The 18468-nt window shown below is 46.7% G+C and overlaps 1 protein-coding gene across 5 annotated transcripts in view; it reads left to right on the top strand.

Moving 5' to 3' along the window:
• The window catches only part of TBC1D1 (TBC1 domain family member 1), a 230000-nt gene that overhangs the window by 202601 nt on the left and 8931 nt on the right, over positions 1 to 18468 (top strand). For 4 of the 5 annotated variants that reach the window (XM_040485972.1, XM_040485961.1, XM_040485950.1 and 1 more), the window contains 3 exons: positions 5993 to 6237; positions 8236 to 8395; positions 15298 to 15467. In XM_040485972.1, the coding sequence (XP_040341906.1) occupies positions 5993 to 6237; positions 8236 to 8395; positions 15298 to 15467 (575 nt within the window). The remainder of the gene's footprint in view (positions 1 to 5992; positions 6238 to 8235; positions 8396 to 15297; positions 15468 to 18468) is intronic. The other variant, XM_040485980.1, reaches the window with a different exon arrangement.

Here is an 18468-nt window from a genome sequence, read left to right as displayed (position 1 = left end):
TGAGCCCCATGTTGTGCTCTTTGCAAATAGTGTGGAGACTGCTTGGGATATATTCTCTCTCTCTCTCTCTCTCTCTCTCTCTCTCTCTCTCTCTCTCTTTAAATAAATAAATAAATAAATAAATAAATAAATTTAAAAACATTTTTAAAAGTGAGTCCTCTGGGAACAAGGTTGAATAGTGAATAGCGCTTGCTAAGCCAAATTCCAGCATTTGGAAGCAGAAGGGTACTTTCTCTTAAAAATATTCTGTGAAAGGGGCGCCTGGGTGGCGCAGTCGGTTAAGCGTCCGACTTCAGCCAGGTCACGATCTCGCGGTCCGTGAGTTCGAGCCCCGCGTCAGGCTCTGCGCTGATGGCTCAGAGCCTGGAGCCTGTTTCCGATTCTGTGTCTCCCTCTCTCTCTGCCCCTCCCCCGTTCATGCTCTGTCTCTCTCTGTCCCCAAAAAAAATAAATAAAAACATTAAAAAATAAAAAATATTCTGTGATGTATTTTCTCACCTAATTTGTTGTAAATTGTGATAGAAATTAACACAGGTCTATAGTCCTAGATCTGTAATTCCAAAACCCAAAAGGCTGATGAAAACCAAAAGTTTTTCTGTAACTCCTTTTTTGGCAGAACGTCATGAGTCCTGGACTCTTTGGAGGCAAAGTTTGACTCAAACTGCCATGAGGCCTTTCATAGACTTTGCTGTTCTCCTTAGTGTGGCTTCGCATTAGTATCGCTGCAGTATCGTAAGTGTGATGACGCTGCGATCCTCAGCCCCGCTTGCTAGGGTTACGTAACGTACAACCGATGTGTCACCTTTCTAAAATTCAGACTCTGAATTGTGAAATGCATTTCCTTCAAGGGTTTTGGTTGTGCGACTGCAGAACTATACTGAGTTGGTTCCATTTATGAGGTTCTCCCAGCTTTATAGGTCCCAATAGGAATTTGCCCCACCCTCTACCCTGTCTGCTCTTCCTGATTAGTTCTTCATTTTGATGACTCACCTGGTTTCCCAGGCTAGAAACGCCGCGGCCTGCTCTCCGCTCTCTCCTCAGTCTAAGCCTGTCCCGAGAGTAAGTCCAGAGTCCAGTGCTGGTCACACTGCCCCACCACTGCTCTCCCGGGTAAGGGCCTGTGACCGCTCCCTGGCTCGTGTCCAGGCTGACGTCCTCTGGCCCTTGCCTGCCCTGGGTTGTTTTGCAGGCCGGCTCCTGGAGTTTTCTTTAGCGAGGAGTCATGTCTCTGACCCCTCAGTGACCTGCTGACTCCATGGCCCTCACACGGCCCATGGGCTGAGCCTGCTTTCCAAGCCCTTTGCTTACAGGCCCTGCTCTTAACTCTCCCGTCCTCTCTCCTGATGGGCCGACCCCAGACCTGGGGGTCCTGCTTGTGTGATCGCTGCTGCCTGCGTGCTTTCCCCACCGGCCTGCTTGGTTCACACCTGTTTCCCCTGCTTGGTCACTTCCTCCAAACAGCCTTCCTGGACTCCTGGCCTGGGCCTGGGCCAGGCCTCTTGGCTTTCGGGCTCATCTCTATAAATTGTCCTTCTGTGCCTGTCCTTCCAGTGCTCGCTGTCCCCATGCGATGGCAGAGAACCGCTAGTATCTTCAGTCATGTGAAATCGTCTCTCTCAGGTGACAGCCTCATGAAGGCAGGGCCACGACCTCCTGTCCTCAGCACCCTGTGTAAGACCTGTGGTCACTGAATATTGAGTTTTCTGGATTTATCCCCCCCTTTTTTTCCCCTACCAGACTGTGAGTCTCTTAAGGGCAAAAAAAAAAAAAAAAAAAAAAAAAAAAAAGGTGCATCTTTCAGTTCTGTGGCACAGTTCCTGTCCCCAGGGGAGCACCGAGGCCGGGCTGGGGGAAGGATTCTGTTAGCGTGCTCACATGAGGACTTTGGAAAGCCCACATCTAGCTTGCGTGTTCTTTGGTGCACGAAGCAGGCCTAACGTGTGCTGCTGCTTGAACAGACCTTTCCCATGAATAACCGTCGTCATCAGAACCCAGGCTCGGTGGTCACGTGGGGTATCCCGCCCCTGTGGTGGGTATTTATTTGGTGCCAGCTATGTGTGGCGTCACAGCAGGCACGCACACCCTCTTGTGTCTAATCCTCACAGCAGCCCCAGCGAGTGCAGCCACACTCCCTCCTTCCGGGCGAGAAGGGGAGGCTCTCAGGGATCCACCGAGTGCCCAAGGTCACACAGCTGGAACAAGTGGAGACAACAGTGCCTGGTACAAGGGACTGTGTGAAAGTGCTGAGTGAGAAGTAGAGCAGAAAACACTAACCGAGTTGGAGGAGCTGGGACTCTCCAGGGGAATGCTTTGCTGAGGCGGCAGAGGACTCGAAGTCTCCATGAAAAAAAGGAAGGCAGGACTTTGGCTCTCCTGGCAACTCGTGCTGTGAGCTGGGGACACTGTGCGTGGTAATAGCTATTTTTCCCCGATTCCCATACCTTTTCCTTTGACATCTATGGTGTGAGAACTCTGTCTCCGGAGTTAGGGACCGGAGTTCAGATCCTCGGTTGGCCACTTAATAGCTGGGTGATTTTACTGAAGGGCCTTCACCCACCGCGTTTTTCTCAGTAAAATGCGGGTAATGTTACTGTCTGCATGGTGGTAAAACGCTCCATGGAGTATTATCAGTGTGATGTATGTGATAAGTCCTGTCCCCACATAGAGTGTGTGGATGGCTTTTTGAAGTTTCCTAAGTCAGAGACCCACAGTCCAGAGGTGTTTGCATATGTACTTCAGATGCTATCCAAGTGTGCATCTGAGGGCTTGTTCTTAGCAGAGGAGATGCTACATGGAAGTTTTTCTTGGTGAAATTGGATAACATTCCAGATCTGTAGTTGATCAGAAAGTGTTCGGGCCTTGCCACCAGCGACTGCGGAGCAGAGCTTGAGGCCAACGCCCTTTGGGTCCTGCGCTCCATGGACCCTCGGTGTGACACCATTGGTGGCCTGGCTCTGCCGTCAGACTGTCCCGGGACCCTCCTCCAGCTGAACCTTTTCCAAGAGGTGCTTGTTGGAAGCCTGAAGATAGAGCATGAGAAGTTCTCATGTGGTTCTTTTTTTCACGTCAGCGTGCTGATAAAGGTCATGTGTTGGGCGGAATTTGGCCTAAGGTTTGCTTTCTCGTAACATACCGTTTGGTGGCAAAGCTTCGGGGAAGGCGGCTGGAGCAATCCCTGAAGCTTCCTAGGGGGCCGCCTGCCTCAAACAGGGTGTACAGTTTGCAGGGCCTGTTGCAAAATGAAAATGCAGAATCGCTTGTCCAAAAATTATTAAGAATTTCAAGACAGTGGAACAGCAGAGCATTAAACCCAGCACGAGACCCTTCTAAGCACACAGCCATTGCGATCACACGGACACGATGCCTGTGAATGCCCCGCCCCAAATCTGATAATTGTTGAGTACTCTAATTGCCAGAAGTCACTCCCTGGCTTGCTGGGCTCATCTTAGTAGGAGTCTTTGCAAGGATTAAATGAGAAATGTCCACCATTGATAGATGAATGGATAAATACGTGGTATATATACATGGAATATTATTCAGCGATAAAAAAGACTAGGATCTTGCCATTTACAACATGGATGGACCCAGAGGGTATAATGTTAACTGAAATAAGACAGAGAAAGACAAAGACCACATGCTTTCACTTACATATGGAATCTAAAAAACAAAAATGAGCAAACAAAAAAAAAAAAAACCCAGAAACCGACTCATAAATACAAAGACACCAGTGTTTGCTAGAGGGGAGGGGTGTCAGGGTGGGTGAAATAAGTGAAGGGGATTCAGAAGGGGTATAAATGTCCAGTTATGAAATAAGTCACAGAGATGAAAAGTACAGCACAGGAAAGGTAGTCAGTACTGTAATAACGTCGTCTGGTGACTACACTTCCCGTGTTGAATATTGAGTAAGGTACAGAATTGTCAAATCTGTACACCTGAAACTGATATAACACTGTATGTCAACTGTGATCATAAAAGTAAGTTTAAAAATGCCCCCTCTACACACAGGCCATTTAGTGCTGGCTCTTGTTTCTGTGAGGGGTAGCATCTAACACGAGAGGGCAGCCCAACTAGCAGAAGCGCCAGCACGGACAGATTGAAAGGTGACCGACCTTCCCTGGCGTTCCTGCACGCCACATGAGGTCTGTGTGTTCCGCCTCCTGTACCTGTTTGAGACCCAGAGGAGGTTGGAGGGAGGGGTGCATGCTGGGCTGGGGCAGGGGCAGGGGCATGCGCAAGATACGCAGAGGTGGGAAGAGCCCCGTCCGCTTCGAAGCAGGTGGGGGAAACGGAGTGAAGAGCTTCCTGTCTACTTTTGCCCTGATCCCTTTGAGAATCCAGGGAAAGCGATACACTCACAGTGTCAATACAACGGGCACGTGCGTTACTGAGCACTTGCAATACAGCAGCTCCAAACTGAGATGTGCTGTCAGTACAAGGAGTACAACTTGGTTTCAGAGGCTTCGTATGAAAAAAAGGAATGCAGAATGTCTCAGTAATTTATGTATTGATTACCTGTTGAAATAACATTTGTTTATGTTGGGTTAAACAAACAGTCTTAAAATTAATTTTACCTGTTGCTTTTTAATATGGCTGAAGGAAAATTTTTAATTACATGTGTCCCTGTCACCACAGTTGTTACATGCTGTAGACTAGGAAAATGCACAGGAGGCATAGTACACCCTCTCATACTCTCACACACACTTGCAGGGCTGCGCGCAGCCCAGGGAGGTTCAGAGCCTCCGAACACCCCCTCCCTGCTCCCCGGGCCATGCCCTGGAGTAGAGGATGAGGCGGGGAGAGTAGGTGAGGAGGTGTGCAGAGCTCCCAGGCTGGGGGGGTAGGATTTGTTCTTTGAGCACCGGGGGCTATTGATTGCTTTCCAGCAGTGGGAGGTGACGTGTTCAGGGTGTGTTTGGGGACGATTTGTTGGGGGAAGAGGTAGAGCAGGCACTGAATGAATGCAGGACAAGAGATCAGGAAAGTAGTTAGGCCGCGGCTGTCCTCTTAAGTCAAGTTCAGACAACCCGATCTGGATTAGTTAAGTGCTTTCTCATGAGCCTGAGGAAGAACACATAAATGCATCCTCCCTTTGCTGAGGCTAAATAAGGTGAACAATGAACTTGTGGCCTAGATGCACCTTCTGCCTTTACTGATCCAGACGAGGCTGTGATTCTCCCCTGGGTCCAAGGTTGGCCCTCGGCTTGGCTCTAGAGGTTTCCTCTCTCAATCAAGTACTTTTCTCCCTGGGGGCACATTTCCTTGTCATGCGCATTCCAGAAGGAGGGGGGTGAGGTGGTATTTGACAGGTATCAGCCACAAAAGCCTACGGGACAAAAGAAGTCCTTAAACCTTATCTGAATACCAGCTTTTTATGAAAATAATCTGGATGTTGAGGGTTTGGGTTGTTTTTTTGTTTTTTGTTTTTTTTCTTTTTCTTTCTGGAAGGTAACTGTTTTGTGTAAAAGAAAACACCTGCTGCTTCTCGGTCTGTTTCAAAGCGCTGCTGCTTGTGGTTTAAGAGTACAGAAATATGCATGTGGCGTGAAGCATTTGCAGGCAGAACATGGAAAAGCTGGTCGGGGCGTGTCCATAGAAAGGCGAGGCCTGTGGCTGCAGGTGGGTGAGGTGGGACAAGCTGGTAACAGAGCCACAGCTGTCCCCTCCTCGTGAGAGTAGAGGTACGTTTAGAGGATCGACAGTTTTCTTTTTGTTGTACATTGAAATCCAGATAACTGCAGGACCAAAGGTGGTTCTCATTTCTTTCACCTGAAGCACCGTCAAAGAAGGCACGGATCATTGCCGATTTTTTAATTGCTAACGTTACTCTTAAGAGCAACCACCTACTCTTGTTGACAGAGCTGGTTTGTAATCCACCTTCCAAAGATCTGTTCTTTAACCTGAAGCACATCGGATTTCTGGTTCAATAAGCTTGCTTTCTTTTCTTTCTTTTCTTTTTGTTGATTATTGTAACTAACGTGTATTATTTTTGCAGGGCGAACCTTTCCAACACATCCGTACTTCTCGGCGCAGCTGGGGGCGGGCCAGCTCTCACTTTACAACATTCTGAAGGCCTACTCGCTTCTCGACCAGGAAGTGGGGTACTGCCAGGGTCTCAGCTTTGTAGCGGGCATCTTGCTGCTTCACATGGGTGAGGAAGAGGCATTTCACATGCTCAAGTTCCTGATGTTTGAAATGGGACTGCGGAAACAGTACCGGCCGGACATGATTATTTTACAGGTAGAGAGCGCTCCTTATGCGTATGCCGGAGACAAATGCCAAAAATGTTTACGATCCCTTTCCAGGTTTCTGTGAGGAACTTTCCCCACCGTCCATTAACACCAGAGTAGCTGTCGTTGCCGGCCACTGCCCGTGTGCTAGGCGTTTCATATTGCCCTTCTCCCCTCAGCAGCCCTCAGGGAGACGCTATTCATCAGCTCAATTTATAGATGGGAAGACTGAGGCTCAGGTTACCCAGCTAGCGAGTGGCGGAGTTGGGGTTTAAAGCCGGCCCTGTCTGACTCCGGGCCCTCCCTTTACCCTCCATCACACCCCCTTCGGGGGATCTGATTTCTGCCTCCCACTGTGTCAGCCACTTCTTCTGCCAGGGATCCCCCTCAGCACACCCAGGCTTCAGCTCAAATACCGAATCCTGCTAGAAGCTCTTCCTGACCACCTGATGTTGTGTCCCGCACTTCACCCCTCCCCAGGCACGTGTACTGTGTTATGCCGCCTGGTGTCTTTTGCCATGAAACACTCTCTGCCTGAAAGTATCTATCTTGTTTCCTTACTTGCTGACCTGTGTATCTTCTGACTTTTCTTAAAACATACCATGAGAAGGGAGGGATCTTACCTGTCTTGGAGCTTCATCCCTAGTTCCTAGAACAGTGCCTGGGATGAAGTAGGCACCCGGTCGGTATTTGTTGAATGGACAAGTGGCAGGGGGCAGGCCAGAGCAAAAGAAAACCAAACAGCGGTGTGTGTAAGTGCTGCCACTGCAACCTTTCAGAGGTAGGGAGAGCTCCGGGCCCTGCTGCGGGACTATTCCGAAACATTGGAGCACATGCATACATGTTTACTTACCAGCAAGTTCTCGGATATCAGAGCCTTAGAAAGTATTTTTTGGACAGGATACGTGAGAGCCAAGGACTCTTTGAGAGCACCAAATTGGGTGCTTAAAAATGCTTTCACCTCCACCTGTGAATACGAACCACGTGAACATAGAATTCCCACAAAACAAAGCTATTTCACTAAAAAATTTGGACCCACAGAAGACTGCCCACAGTTACAGTCAGGTTCTTTCTATGTGCTCCCCATTAGCTTCAATATAGGCGCATCTCCCATCTGAGAGAGCAGAATTTTCAAGTTAATTTAGCATTGTAGCACACGGCCATCTTTGGGCTGGGGGCCTTAGTGACTCGATTCCTTTCGATCCAAAAAAAGCCACAGCTACTACTGAAGACGGCTGCGTGGTCTGGGCCTCTGGAAACACTTGTTTTTGCCAGTTTAGAAAGTATGTGTCCGACCTATAGCATCTCATTGGGGTTCTGACCCTTTCCAGATTGTTTCTTTGGGCTCGGCCATCACGGACTGCAGAAATCTGGGCTGACGCTAGGACCCCTGTGAGCCGTGGGACCCTTCATGGGCTTCGTGCCAGAACCATAGCAGTCTCTGAAGAGGGGACCCTTTGGAAAAGTTATTTTCTCCATCTTGAGATAAACACTTGTCTTCCTATTTTAACTTGCCTGGGATCTGTGTATATTTCAGGGGGCAGTCGGGGTCTAGAGCGAATTTACTAAGTGAGCGGGTGTAATAGAGCCTTTCCACAGTGCCATCATGTGCCCCCCTTCGCTCTTAGCAGAGAGGCTGGCTTTACCTTTCGGATTCCCCTGGGTTTGAGTTTTGCTAGGAATGTATATTTATAAGAGAGTTTGAAATGTTCCCAGCAGACAGATGTTTCGATTCTCTTAGCCAAGGAACACAGGGAACGGTAGAAAGAAAGGCAGTGGTAGGAGGAGCCCGGGTGTAAGTGTGCTGGGCCACACCTGGCCAGGACCTCGTAGGCACTGGGCACCCAGGACGTGCCTGTTGGATAAGAGTAGTGGAGATCAGTGGTTATCACAATCCAAACAGAGTGTTTGACACCGCGATAAATCTCTCACAGCCTGAGTGGGATGAGTAACTGAACACACGTAGCAGGAATCTGATGGTGACACCTGTGCATGTGTGTCCCCGCAGATCCAGATGTACCAGCTCTCGAGGCTTCTTCACGATTACCACAGAGACCTCTACAATCACCTCGAGGAGCATGAGATCGGCCCGAGCCTCTATGCCGCCCCCTGGTTTCTCACCGTGTTTGCCTCACAGTTCCCTCTGGGATTTGTAGCCAGAGTCTTCGGTAAGTGTGTGTAATCTGTTTGCCCGAACCAGCCTTCTCCTGTCAGATGGGAAACATTTAGTCTTGTCCTGTGGGGAGTCTCGTCATTTGTATACCTGCATCTCCTACAAGAATGGGGTGATTTGATGCTCTGAATCTAGTCAGCGTTGGGTTTTGTGGATTGCAAGACCTGCTTCACCTCTGATACTTACCTGGTGGGGTTTAGACCCACTCTTCTCACTGCCAGCCGTCCCCAGAGCAGACGTCTTAAAGACGTGGCCAGGGAGCCCCATGCTTGTATTCCAGGCGTGTGTCTCTCGTGAATCATCTTCCGCAACCTCTCTGACCTGCGGTTCTGTTCGTTGATGGCTCCTTGAAACTTTTTGTCCCGTGACTTCTGGGCTCCTGTTCTTTTCTACATTCCCTTGGCATCTCTTCCTCCCATGTCTCTTCTTCCCTGCCCTTGGCTCTGCATTTCCTTTGTCCACTCACTGTGGAAACCCCTCCCTGCTGCACCTCATGTGGCCCCCGCCTCATCTTCCCAGAGCCCCCAGCCCTTCACCACTGTGCCCACTGGGACCGCAGGCAGCTCACATTTCAAACATCTCCTACTTTCTTGATTTACTTTTTGAGAAGATTGTCTCTGTCAAAGTTAAACGGTTATTCACATGCAAAGTCTCCAAGTGGCCTTGAGATGGCAGGGGTAATAATCACATCTGCTCAGGCTCAGGAGCCCAGTGACCCCTGTGAGCCTGGGCAGCTCTCAGACACTGGGTTTTCCCTGCTTCAGAGTGAAAGAACTATTTTGAGAATTCAGGTTCTTTTTAATTTTCTTCTCTTACTGCGGAGGTTATTTAAAAATTGATAATCCTCACACATCGAGTGTTTTAAAAGTGTCACTGATGGGCGCATGGGTGACTCAGTCAGTTAAGCATCCTACGTCATGATCTCATGGTTCGTGCATTCGAGCCCCACATCAGGCTCTCGGCTATCAGCTCACGGAGCCCACTGCAGACCCTCTGTCTCCCTCTCTCTGCCCCTCCACTCCTCTCTCTCTCTCTCAAAAATAAATAAAACTTTTAAAAAATTGTAAAAAATAAAGTGTCACTGATGTTCAGTCACTTGATAGCTTAAAAATCTGTAGTCTTCTCATACTCTTTCAGATTTGCTTCTAGAATTAGAGACCATCTCAAAGGGAATGTCCAAAAACATTGCGAGAGCACTCCTTTGGCATGCTTGGGAAAGACAACTTGTAGATGCAAATTCTAGATGCCTGAAATTTGCTTTTTAACATCGGTAGGCATTGAGTTGGTCTTTGCTCCTCTTTTCCCCAGGGTACTAGATTTTTATTCTTACTCCTATCTACAAGGACTTATAAAGACTTTACCATTTGGCTTTACTAGAAGAATCCATGTTCTGAAACTATTTTCTACCTGCATCCCCTTTTGCATAACTCCCTCCCCAAACTGATTCTTATTTTATATCCCTTAAAAAAAAAATCATTGGAACGAAAGAGATACTAAAAACAAACAAACAAAAAATCTCTCCTGGTTAAATAAATCATTAGTGAGATTTCAGGAACTATTTATATTTATACCATAGTTTAAAAAGAAGATAATTAAAAGCCTCAATTAAAAAAAAAAAAAACAAAAAACACCTCAGAATTGTCTGCTTAGTTTACTAATGAAAGAGTCACCGAAACCATACGATCTCCAGCTGTAGGCTGTAGTCTTTCTTGCCAAAAGTGTCTATATTTTCTTTTTACTTTTCTTACTCTGGAACTTAAAATCATTAGTGCACTTTAGTTTTTCTCCTGATTTTTTCAAACAGGAGAGGAGTGAAGATTGAAATAGGTGGGAGTGGGGGTGGGGAGAGTTGATGTTAATGGTTTGAAAATAGCTCAAGAACCGAATTACACCATTTGTGAGAAACCATTGCATTCCGCCAAGGGGATTTGGATGGGAGGGTCAGCACTGAGTTCTTCCCCCACCGCCCCGTGCCCCCACTTGCAAGTAGTTCTGGGGTACCCTGGCCAGAGAACTGTGTCTGGAAAAGTCTTCCTTTAGGCTGCTTAGGTAAGAGGACAGCAGACAAACCGATTCGGAAACAGCCCTCCCACTGGAGAATATTCACATCTCTAAAGCTCATTCTGACGACTTCATAAATTAGAAGCTAAAGCCATCAAAAGCAGGGTATTTATATTACATAATCAGTGGTGAGTCTCAGAGGCTCTTATACATTATGCATAATGATGCCAGTGTCTGTAACTCCTGGATCCCACAGACCCCTGCCGTACTAAGTGGGTGCATGTCCGGCTGGCTGAGGCTCCCCAGATTGTAGTTAGGAAGTGGGAACTTGAGGCAGGACTGTGTTATGTCATTTTGCAACAACTGTTGGGGTTTTTGTTTTTGTTTTGCACAGTCTGTTCCATTTATCAGTACTTAAAACCAAACCGTTTTATTATTAGTAGGTTCCATAGAAAGGTTTTTTAGAAACCACTTCTGTACTTAGCGTCGGTCGGCGACTTAAACCGTGTTTGTTTAGCTCCGTGACGCTCGATAGCTTAGTTTTAATTGCCCAAACCTGCCATTCATACGCTCTAGTCTTTTTTGGCCTGAAGCCCATTTCATTGTAAGCCTTTAGGCCTGAATAAACCATAATAACAAATGGACCTTTGTCAACTATTCACCATTTCATATGTAAGTACAGGATTCTCAGCTTGCGGACAGCATAGCTCGTATGTTAATTAACAGGTTGCTTCACATTAAGTATATGCTCTTTGGAGGCACACCAGCCAGCGATGCATGTGCCTGAACTTTCACATGGTAATCACACTTCCTGAATGTCTGTCTTCTGATGGGGTGTCCCATAAGGTAAAATAGCCTCCTCCTATATGTTTCCAGTTTGGGTGTAGAGGGGGCTTGGGAGAGCTGTTTACTCTGTTCACCTTCAAATCACATCTACCTTTGTAAAAAAAAAAAAAAAATCTGAGAAACAGGACCGGCTCGCGCCTGCTGGAGGCGGCGGCTGTGGTGCTCAGCTCCTGGTGTTTGCTGAGGGAGACACTGCCAAGTAGATGAGGGAGGAGGTGGGAGTGTAAAAATGAAGGGTTTGCAAAAAAAAAAAAAAAAAAAAAAGCCACCTGTACTACAGGGAAGGACTCAGGCTTTAGGACTAAGATAGATTTAGGAAAACAAGATGGTTTAAATGGCCAGGAAAAAAAAAAGCTCCCAAGGGAACATGACACAGAGTTAAGGAAGTGAGTTTTTGTCAAATCTGCTTGTACTGTGTCTGCCGTCATCCTTCATTTTCCCCCCACCTGGTCCTGGGAGGAAGGTAGGGCTCTCATACCTGGAGGACTCCAGGCTCCCAGGGGAAAGTCAAGGAGAGGGATTGCCCTTGACAAAAAGACAAAGGTGGCTGGAAAAGAAATGCAGGAGAAGTTGGCTTACTGGCCACACGCTTTGCATTGATGGTTTCCCCCTGTAGGAAACTGCATCTTTATATCACGGGGGGTTTCAAATAGAGTTCCAACACATGTTAACACAATAACAGGGAAGTGTCTTCAAAGGAAAGTAGTAGCTATTTGCCTTGTTCTCCACGAATAATTGGCAAAGTGGTGGAGTCAGCCGAAATTCAGGCCCCCTTTACTTCCTGCCTGATAAAACCCTTTGCCTGCTTCTGGGTGGCTCGAAATAGGAGAGAAGGGAAGTTGGCTGCAGTGTGGTGAGCGGGGCTTCTGTGGGGCTGCTGGGTGGCTCTCACAGCTCACTTTCTTGAGCACCGATTTTCAGATGCAGGAAATTAATTCACTTTTCAAGGAGATTATTGTTTTTGGATTTTTTTTTTTGTTTGTTTGAAATTTCCAGAATGGGGGTACCTGGGTGGCTCAGTTGGTTAAGCCAACTGATCTCACGGTCAGTGAGTTCAAGCCCTGTGTCGGGCTCTGTGCTGACATCTTGGAGCCTGGAGCCTGCTTTGGATTCTGTGTCTCCCTCTCTGTCCCTCTTCTGCTCATGCTGTCTGTCTCTCTAGATAAATAAATTAAATGAATAAATAAATATTTTAAAAATAATAATAATAAAAATAAAAATTTCCAGAATGTAAATATGTAAAGATTGGAAGATGAACAAAAATGAAAGTAATTCTTTACTGTTATTTAAAAATTATTTAATTTGGGGGGGTGCCTGGTTGGCTTAGTCAGCTGAGTGTCTGACTTCGGCTCAGGTCATGATCTCAAGGATCATGAGTTCCAGCCCTGCATCGGGCTGTCTGCTGTCAGCACAGAGCCCGCTTTTGGATCCTCTGACTCCCCTCTCTCTGCCCCTCCCCCACTCATTCCACTCTCTCCCTCTCTCTCTCTCTCTCTCTCTCTCTCAAAAATAAATGAACATTAAAAAATGTTTTAAAAAAGTGCCTCCCCCAACTTTTTGTTTTGCTTTGTTTTCTTCATATAGTCCAGAAAAGTCTAAGTTTATAATGCTAGGGAGCACTCTCCTAAGTAGATTTGTTATAAAAACCAAGATCCTAGGAGAACAAAATTTGGAAGACCCGATGTCAACCTTAAGAGACCACAGATATGGGGCACCTGGGGGGCTCAGCCGGTTGAGGGTCTCTTCGGTTGAGGTCATGATCTCATGGTTTGTGGGATGGAGTCCTACATCGGGCTCTGCGCTCACAGTGCAAAGCCTGCTTGGGATTCTCCCTCTCTCTCTGCCCCTCCCCTACCCGTGCTCACTTGCTCACTCTCTCAAAATAAATAAACATTAAAGGAAAAAAGATTGCTGATATTGATTGCATATTTGATAATGGTCCTAAAACTTCACCAATAATTATGTATCTTAATTGGCTTAGATGCAGCACTCTATCTAACTTTAAGGTACGCGTCTCTCAGAGACTAAAGGCACTAAGCTGTGGCATTCGGTCCGGTGCCATAGTCCTTTTCTAGGACCTTGCACAGAATGGCTTGGTATTCTGATAGATGCTGTCAATTTTTGTTCGGCTATAAATGTTGATATATTGAAAGGAGGTCTCGCTGGCTAAACCACAGAAGCTTCACCTTTACCTTGTTTTGTTTTGGGGGAAATGTCATTTCTGTTTAAAAATACATCTCAGTTATTGTGCTATTTTAGATCTTTTTTTTTATTTTCTATAGTGGTGAATTACACAGTTAGACTGTGTATTTTGTAAAGCAGACATTTCACAAGAATATTCTTCCACAGGGCGGTCTCGATACCCGTAATACTTCCCCTAAGAAGCTCACATTTCAAAGATCCCATCAGTTCGCTAATTTATCTTCCCAGCCTCTACAGCCACACCTAAGAAGGAGGCAGCCCTCCGTCCTTTCCAGCTTCCTAGGGCCTCCCGAGCCATGAGCACTGCGATGTTTGTGGAAACAGTGTGCCTCTGAGCTCTGTGAGAGAGCGGGGCGGACCTCGGCGGGTGGCACGCACCCTGGCACCGAGTCTGCTTCTGCAGTTGAGGCCTCGGTGAAGGTCACGGAGCATCTCCAGGGCTCACCCAGCCGGCTGGCACCTAGGTGTGCCCTGTGCACAGACCTCTCCGATTCAGACATCTTCCCTGTGTGTGCGGCAGCTTCCAGCCTCTCCTGTTTCTTGATGGCTTTTTTGTGCTATCGCACTGAGCCACCTAGAGACACCCAGCGAGGCTGGGGACTCCTTCTCTCACCTGCTAATGCCTTCCCCAACTTGATGGGATGGACAACTTCTTTGTCTCTTCCATTGTCCTGCAGCACCACCCCTCCGTGCCCCCCCAAATTGACAGGTGGCCTTTAATTAGATTTTTGGCTCTCATCATTAAAGTTGTATTTTTTTCTTGTATTGTTAACTCCAGTTGTTAGATAACTTGCCTGAATATAGTCACCGAACAGTTCGTTGGTAGGGCTGTATGTTTTATTCTCAGAACAATTTGACTCTTTCTCGAGTGGCTTCAGCTCTTGAGGAGGGGGCGCCAGGCCTGGACTGGCTGCTCGCCCAGTTCCCCGGGCCACTTGCCCTCCCTCGCACCATGTACAGCCCATGTAGGGGTTGCTAACATGTGCCAGCTGTTCTAAGAAAAAGCTATGACAAGAACTAGAAAATAACTCTGACAAAGTTCTTTGAATTTCTCTGAACAAAGATGGTTTTCACTCCATTATTATGCTAAAATGTAGTGTATTGCAAGTATTTAATAATGTACTTTTGCAACTCTGCAGACATTTTATAGATTTTAGAGATCTTTTAATTCTTTATTTCAAAACAGGAAAGAGGAGCATTTTTAAAAATTTCTCGGGGCGCCTGGGTGGCGCAGTCGGTTAAGCATCCGACTTCAGCCAGGTCACGATCTCGCGGTTCGTGAGTTCGAGCCCCACGTCAGGCTCTGGGCTGATGGCTTGGAGCCTGGAGCCTGTTTCCGATTCTGTGTCTCCCTCTCTCTCTGCCCCTCCCCCGTTCATGCTCTCTCTCTGTCCCAAAAATAAATTTAAAAAAATGTTGAAAAAAAGAAAAAAAATTTTCTCATGTTTTATATCTAAAAATCTTTCAGTTTTACCCATAAAAATGTGTTTTAGTAACTCCTTTAAAATCCAGAGCATTTCTAGAAAAAGAGTGATAAAAAGTTTTCTTTTTCTCAGTTTAACTTCTGAAGCATGTTTGAATTTAATATGTTTTTAGAACAACAACAAAAAAGATTTATCTTAACCTATGACAAAATCTTAGCAGTATGTTTATTTATATTTCTTCTATTATTTGCAATATTGTCTTGACAACCTTATCTGAAATATCAGGCACTTAAAAAGGAAATAAAGTTTGCAATTTGGACTTACGTTTCCCACCATCCTGCTCTGATGTGTGGAAAAGAAAATGCAATGTTAGTTCATCAGAAACTGGTCTGCTTTAACTTTCTGCATTTCTGTGTTTCCCCAGATATGATCTTTCTTCAGGGATCAGAGGTCATATTTAAAGTGGCATTAAGTCTGTTGGGAAGCCATAAGCCCTTGATTCTGCAACATGAAAACCTAGAAACCATAGTTGACTTTATAAAAAACACCCTTCCCAACCTGGGCTTGGTGCAAATGGAAAAGACCATCAGTCAGGTATGATTCGATCCGACCTTCAGGCTTAAGCCATCCTGGATATGGAGAGCTTAATTTTCTTTTGATCGGGACCTATTTCCTACCACTTTGTATCCTGGGCAGTATCTTGTGTGATGCCCGGCATGTGGGAAACACATGTGTACACACACGAAACACATAGCCGGATGTGTGTTCAGTGATGCGGTGCGTGAATGTGACGGGGGTACGCCACATGGAAACACGGTGACGGTGTTAAGGTGCAATAACCGCAAGCCACCAGTAGTTTCTTGTAATCGAGAGGCTTCACCCCTAGTTGTTTGTTCTTCTGAAACACATGTGCTATTCAATGTAGGCTCTTATGCATGCTTTGATTTTTTTTCTGCTGCGTGGTATTGTTTGGAATTCTCTGAAAACAACCCTTTGATAGCAAAGTTGTGACAGAGAATATATATTCTAGAAGTTTGTTCCATGATGTGGTTTTTTAAGGTGGAAGTCAGCTCCCCATCTGTGACCTCAGCACTTGTTGTAGATAGCCGAACCATGAGGTGAGGGTGGATTGAGCCAGAATTACACCAAGGCCAGTTGTTAACCGGCCTGGGCTAGGGGCGGGAGCAGATTTTGACTGTGTATAAAGAAGAATCTACTAGTAATGATTGTTGACTCTGAAGGACTGAGCTGTTTGGCAGAGGGTGCATCACCGCTGGAAGTGTCCAGAGGCCGGATGGCTTAGAAAATGCTCTGGAAGGGATTTCTGCATCAGGGCCAATAGTCAGGCCCCTTCTAAGCCTAGAACTTGTCTCACCTGCTCAAAATACGATGAAAACGTAGAGCAGTCAGGTAAAAACAAGTAGTGAAACAAAGCTATTTTTTTTAAACAAATCTTTATTCTGAGGATGTCTGATAGTCCCAGAGAAATGCTGCGACCCCAGTGGATTGCACCCACATGGCGTGTTTGTGGTCTCATTGGCTGCTCCTCCTTCAGTGTTGTGCACTGAGAAAGCAGCAGTCCTGACCTGGGGTGGGGGTGGGGGCAGGTGGCAGCCGTGTGGCTCTGGGTCTCTACACGTTTCCTGGGCCTGTGTGAGAGGGCACTCCCTGCCTTTCCACTCTGCATTTCCGTTTTTAGTTAATTGATAGGCTCTGCATCTCTCTGTATTTTGCTTCCCTGGCACGTTTCTCTCCATGTGAATAGCTTTGGCTTGTTCGGGCCCTACTTTCTGCCAGATTCTGTGTGAATCTACATATACACATGATCTCATTTAATCATGACCAAATTCCTGAGAGGATAGATGGACTTAACCCATGAGGATCTCAGGGCCTGGAGAGATAAACTCACTGGCCCATAGTCGCCCTGCCGCAAAGCAGGACGGGAGGGTTTCTCTTGCCTCCAGGTGGTTTAGTAGCTACTCAACACCGCCAAGTGTCTCCGGGTGTCATTTAATTACAGAATTTTTCTCTATTTCACCAGTGTGTTAATACTGAATTCTCAGCTCTTTTGATTCTTTAACTTTTGGCATTCATGTGCACGGACGGACTCCCTGTTAGAGCTTTCATTGCATATATGTCTACTTTATGGCTGCTGGGGCATAAAACCTTGGCTACCTAAAGTCTGTGCCAGTGAATGCCTTCACTTTGCACCTGGCTCCTGGCTCTAAGACAGGCAGTCTCAACTAACATTCAGTTCACCTCCTAGATATTGAGCCCCAGAAAAGAATCCCATTTTTCCTCCTTTTCTGTAAAGAATATTTATTCACAGTATCAAGTTCTCTCTAAATGTTGAAAGAATAGAAGTGGACATAGCATGGAGAGAGAACAGTGTGTGTGTGTGTGTGTGTGTGTGTGTGTGTGTGTGTGTGTGTGAGTGAGTGTGAGAGATACGTTCTAGGCAACTGTCTTGAACTTGGCATCCTTTATTCTGTTGACTCCTTGACAACCCTGGGGCATGTTTTATAATCCCCATTTTTATAGGTGGGGAAACTGGGCATAGAAAGAGTAACATGCCCAATGCTCTGTATACAGTGGCAAAGCCAAGAATGTGAGGTGTCTCTGACACCAGAGCCCATCCTGTGCAGAAAATAAACATGTAATCCAGTAATTTCAAGTGTGGTAAGAGCCACAGTAGTGCCTGTGCAAGGGCTTATGGGAGCTGGGCCTCGAGCTGGTGGAGTGAACATTGCTGATTGAGAATTGGGGGAGTTGAATTCAACTGGGCCCAAAGAATCAGCTAAGAACAGAGGTCACACATTTTCTGTCGTGGGCCATGTAGGGAGTCTTTCGGGCTTTGTGAGCCAGAAGGTCTCTGTTGCAGTCACTAGTCACTTTGTCTTTGAGGCACAAAGTCAACCAGATAATATGTACATGAATGACGTGACTATGTTGCAATAAAACTTTATGAAAACATGCAGTGGGACAGATGGCAGTCCACAGGCCGCACTTTGCTGATGCCTGATCACAGGCAGGGGAGTGAGAATAGAAATTCTAGATGCCTCTGCAGTGAGCTTTGAAGGGGAGGGCGCTTGGGGATTGGGAGCAGCAGGGCAGACAACACAAAATCTGTTTCTGGGCCCGGATTTTCAACCTGCCAGAAGTCTTGACGGGAAGCTGTTAGAATGCCAGGCAGCTCACTGCCCCTCACCTCCAGAGGGTGCTCTGGTTTCAAATCCTACACAGAGATGAGGCCTGAGGTACAGTGTGACTCCTGCAGCCTCAGAGGACCCCCAAGCTCAAATCTTGGAGGTCCACAGAGTGGAAGTGAAAGACCTATTCACTGCACATGACAGAGCATTCGGTCCTGTGTACGAATGGGCAGAGTCTGGGTGGTTTGTATGCTTGTCACGGTGAGTGCCGCCTGCCTTTGCAGCCTCATTGCCGTGCAGGGAAGAACAACAGAGTTGGAGAGGGACTTTGGGAGACAGAGCAAACAGCCTGTTTTCAACATCCTTTGGGCTACATTCACAGTGTGGCCCCAGACCAGCACTGTGTGTCATTGTATCATGTAGGAACTTGTTAGAAACGCGGAATC

The sequence above is a fragment of the Herpailurus yagouaroundi genome, unplaced genomic scaffold, assembly GCF_014898765.1.
Source record: "Herpailurus yagouaroundi ecotype Mexico unplaced genomic scaffold, PumYag 28, whole genome shotgun sequence".
In the NCBI taxonomy this organism is placed as follows: Eukaryota; Metazoa; Chordata; class Mammalia; order Carnivora; family Felidae; genus Herpailurus; species Herpailurus yagouaroundi.
Note: the sequence above shows the minus strand (reverse complement) of the source record. Positions and strands in the feature narration are given on the sequence as shown.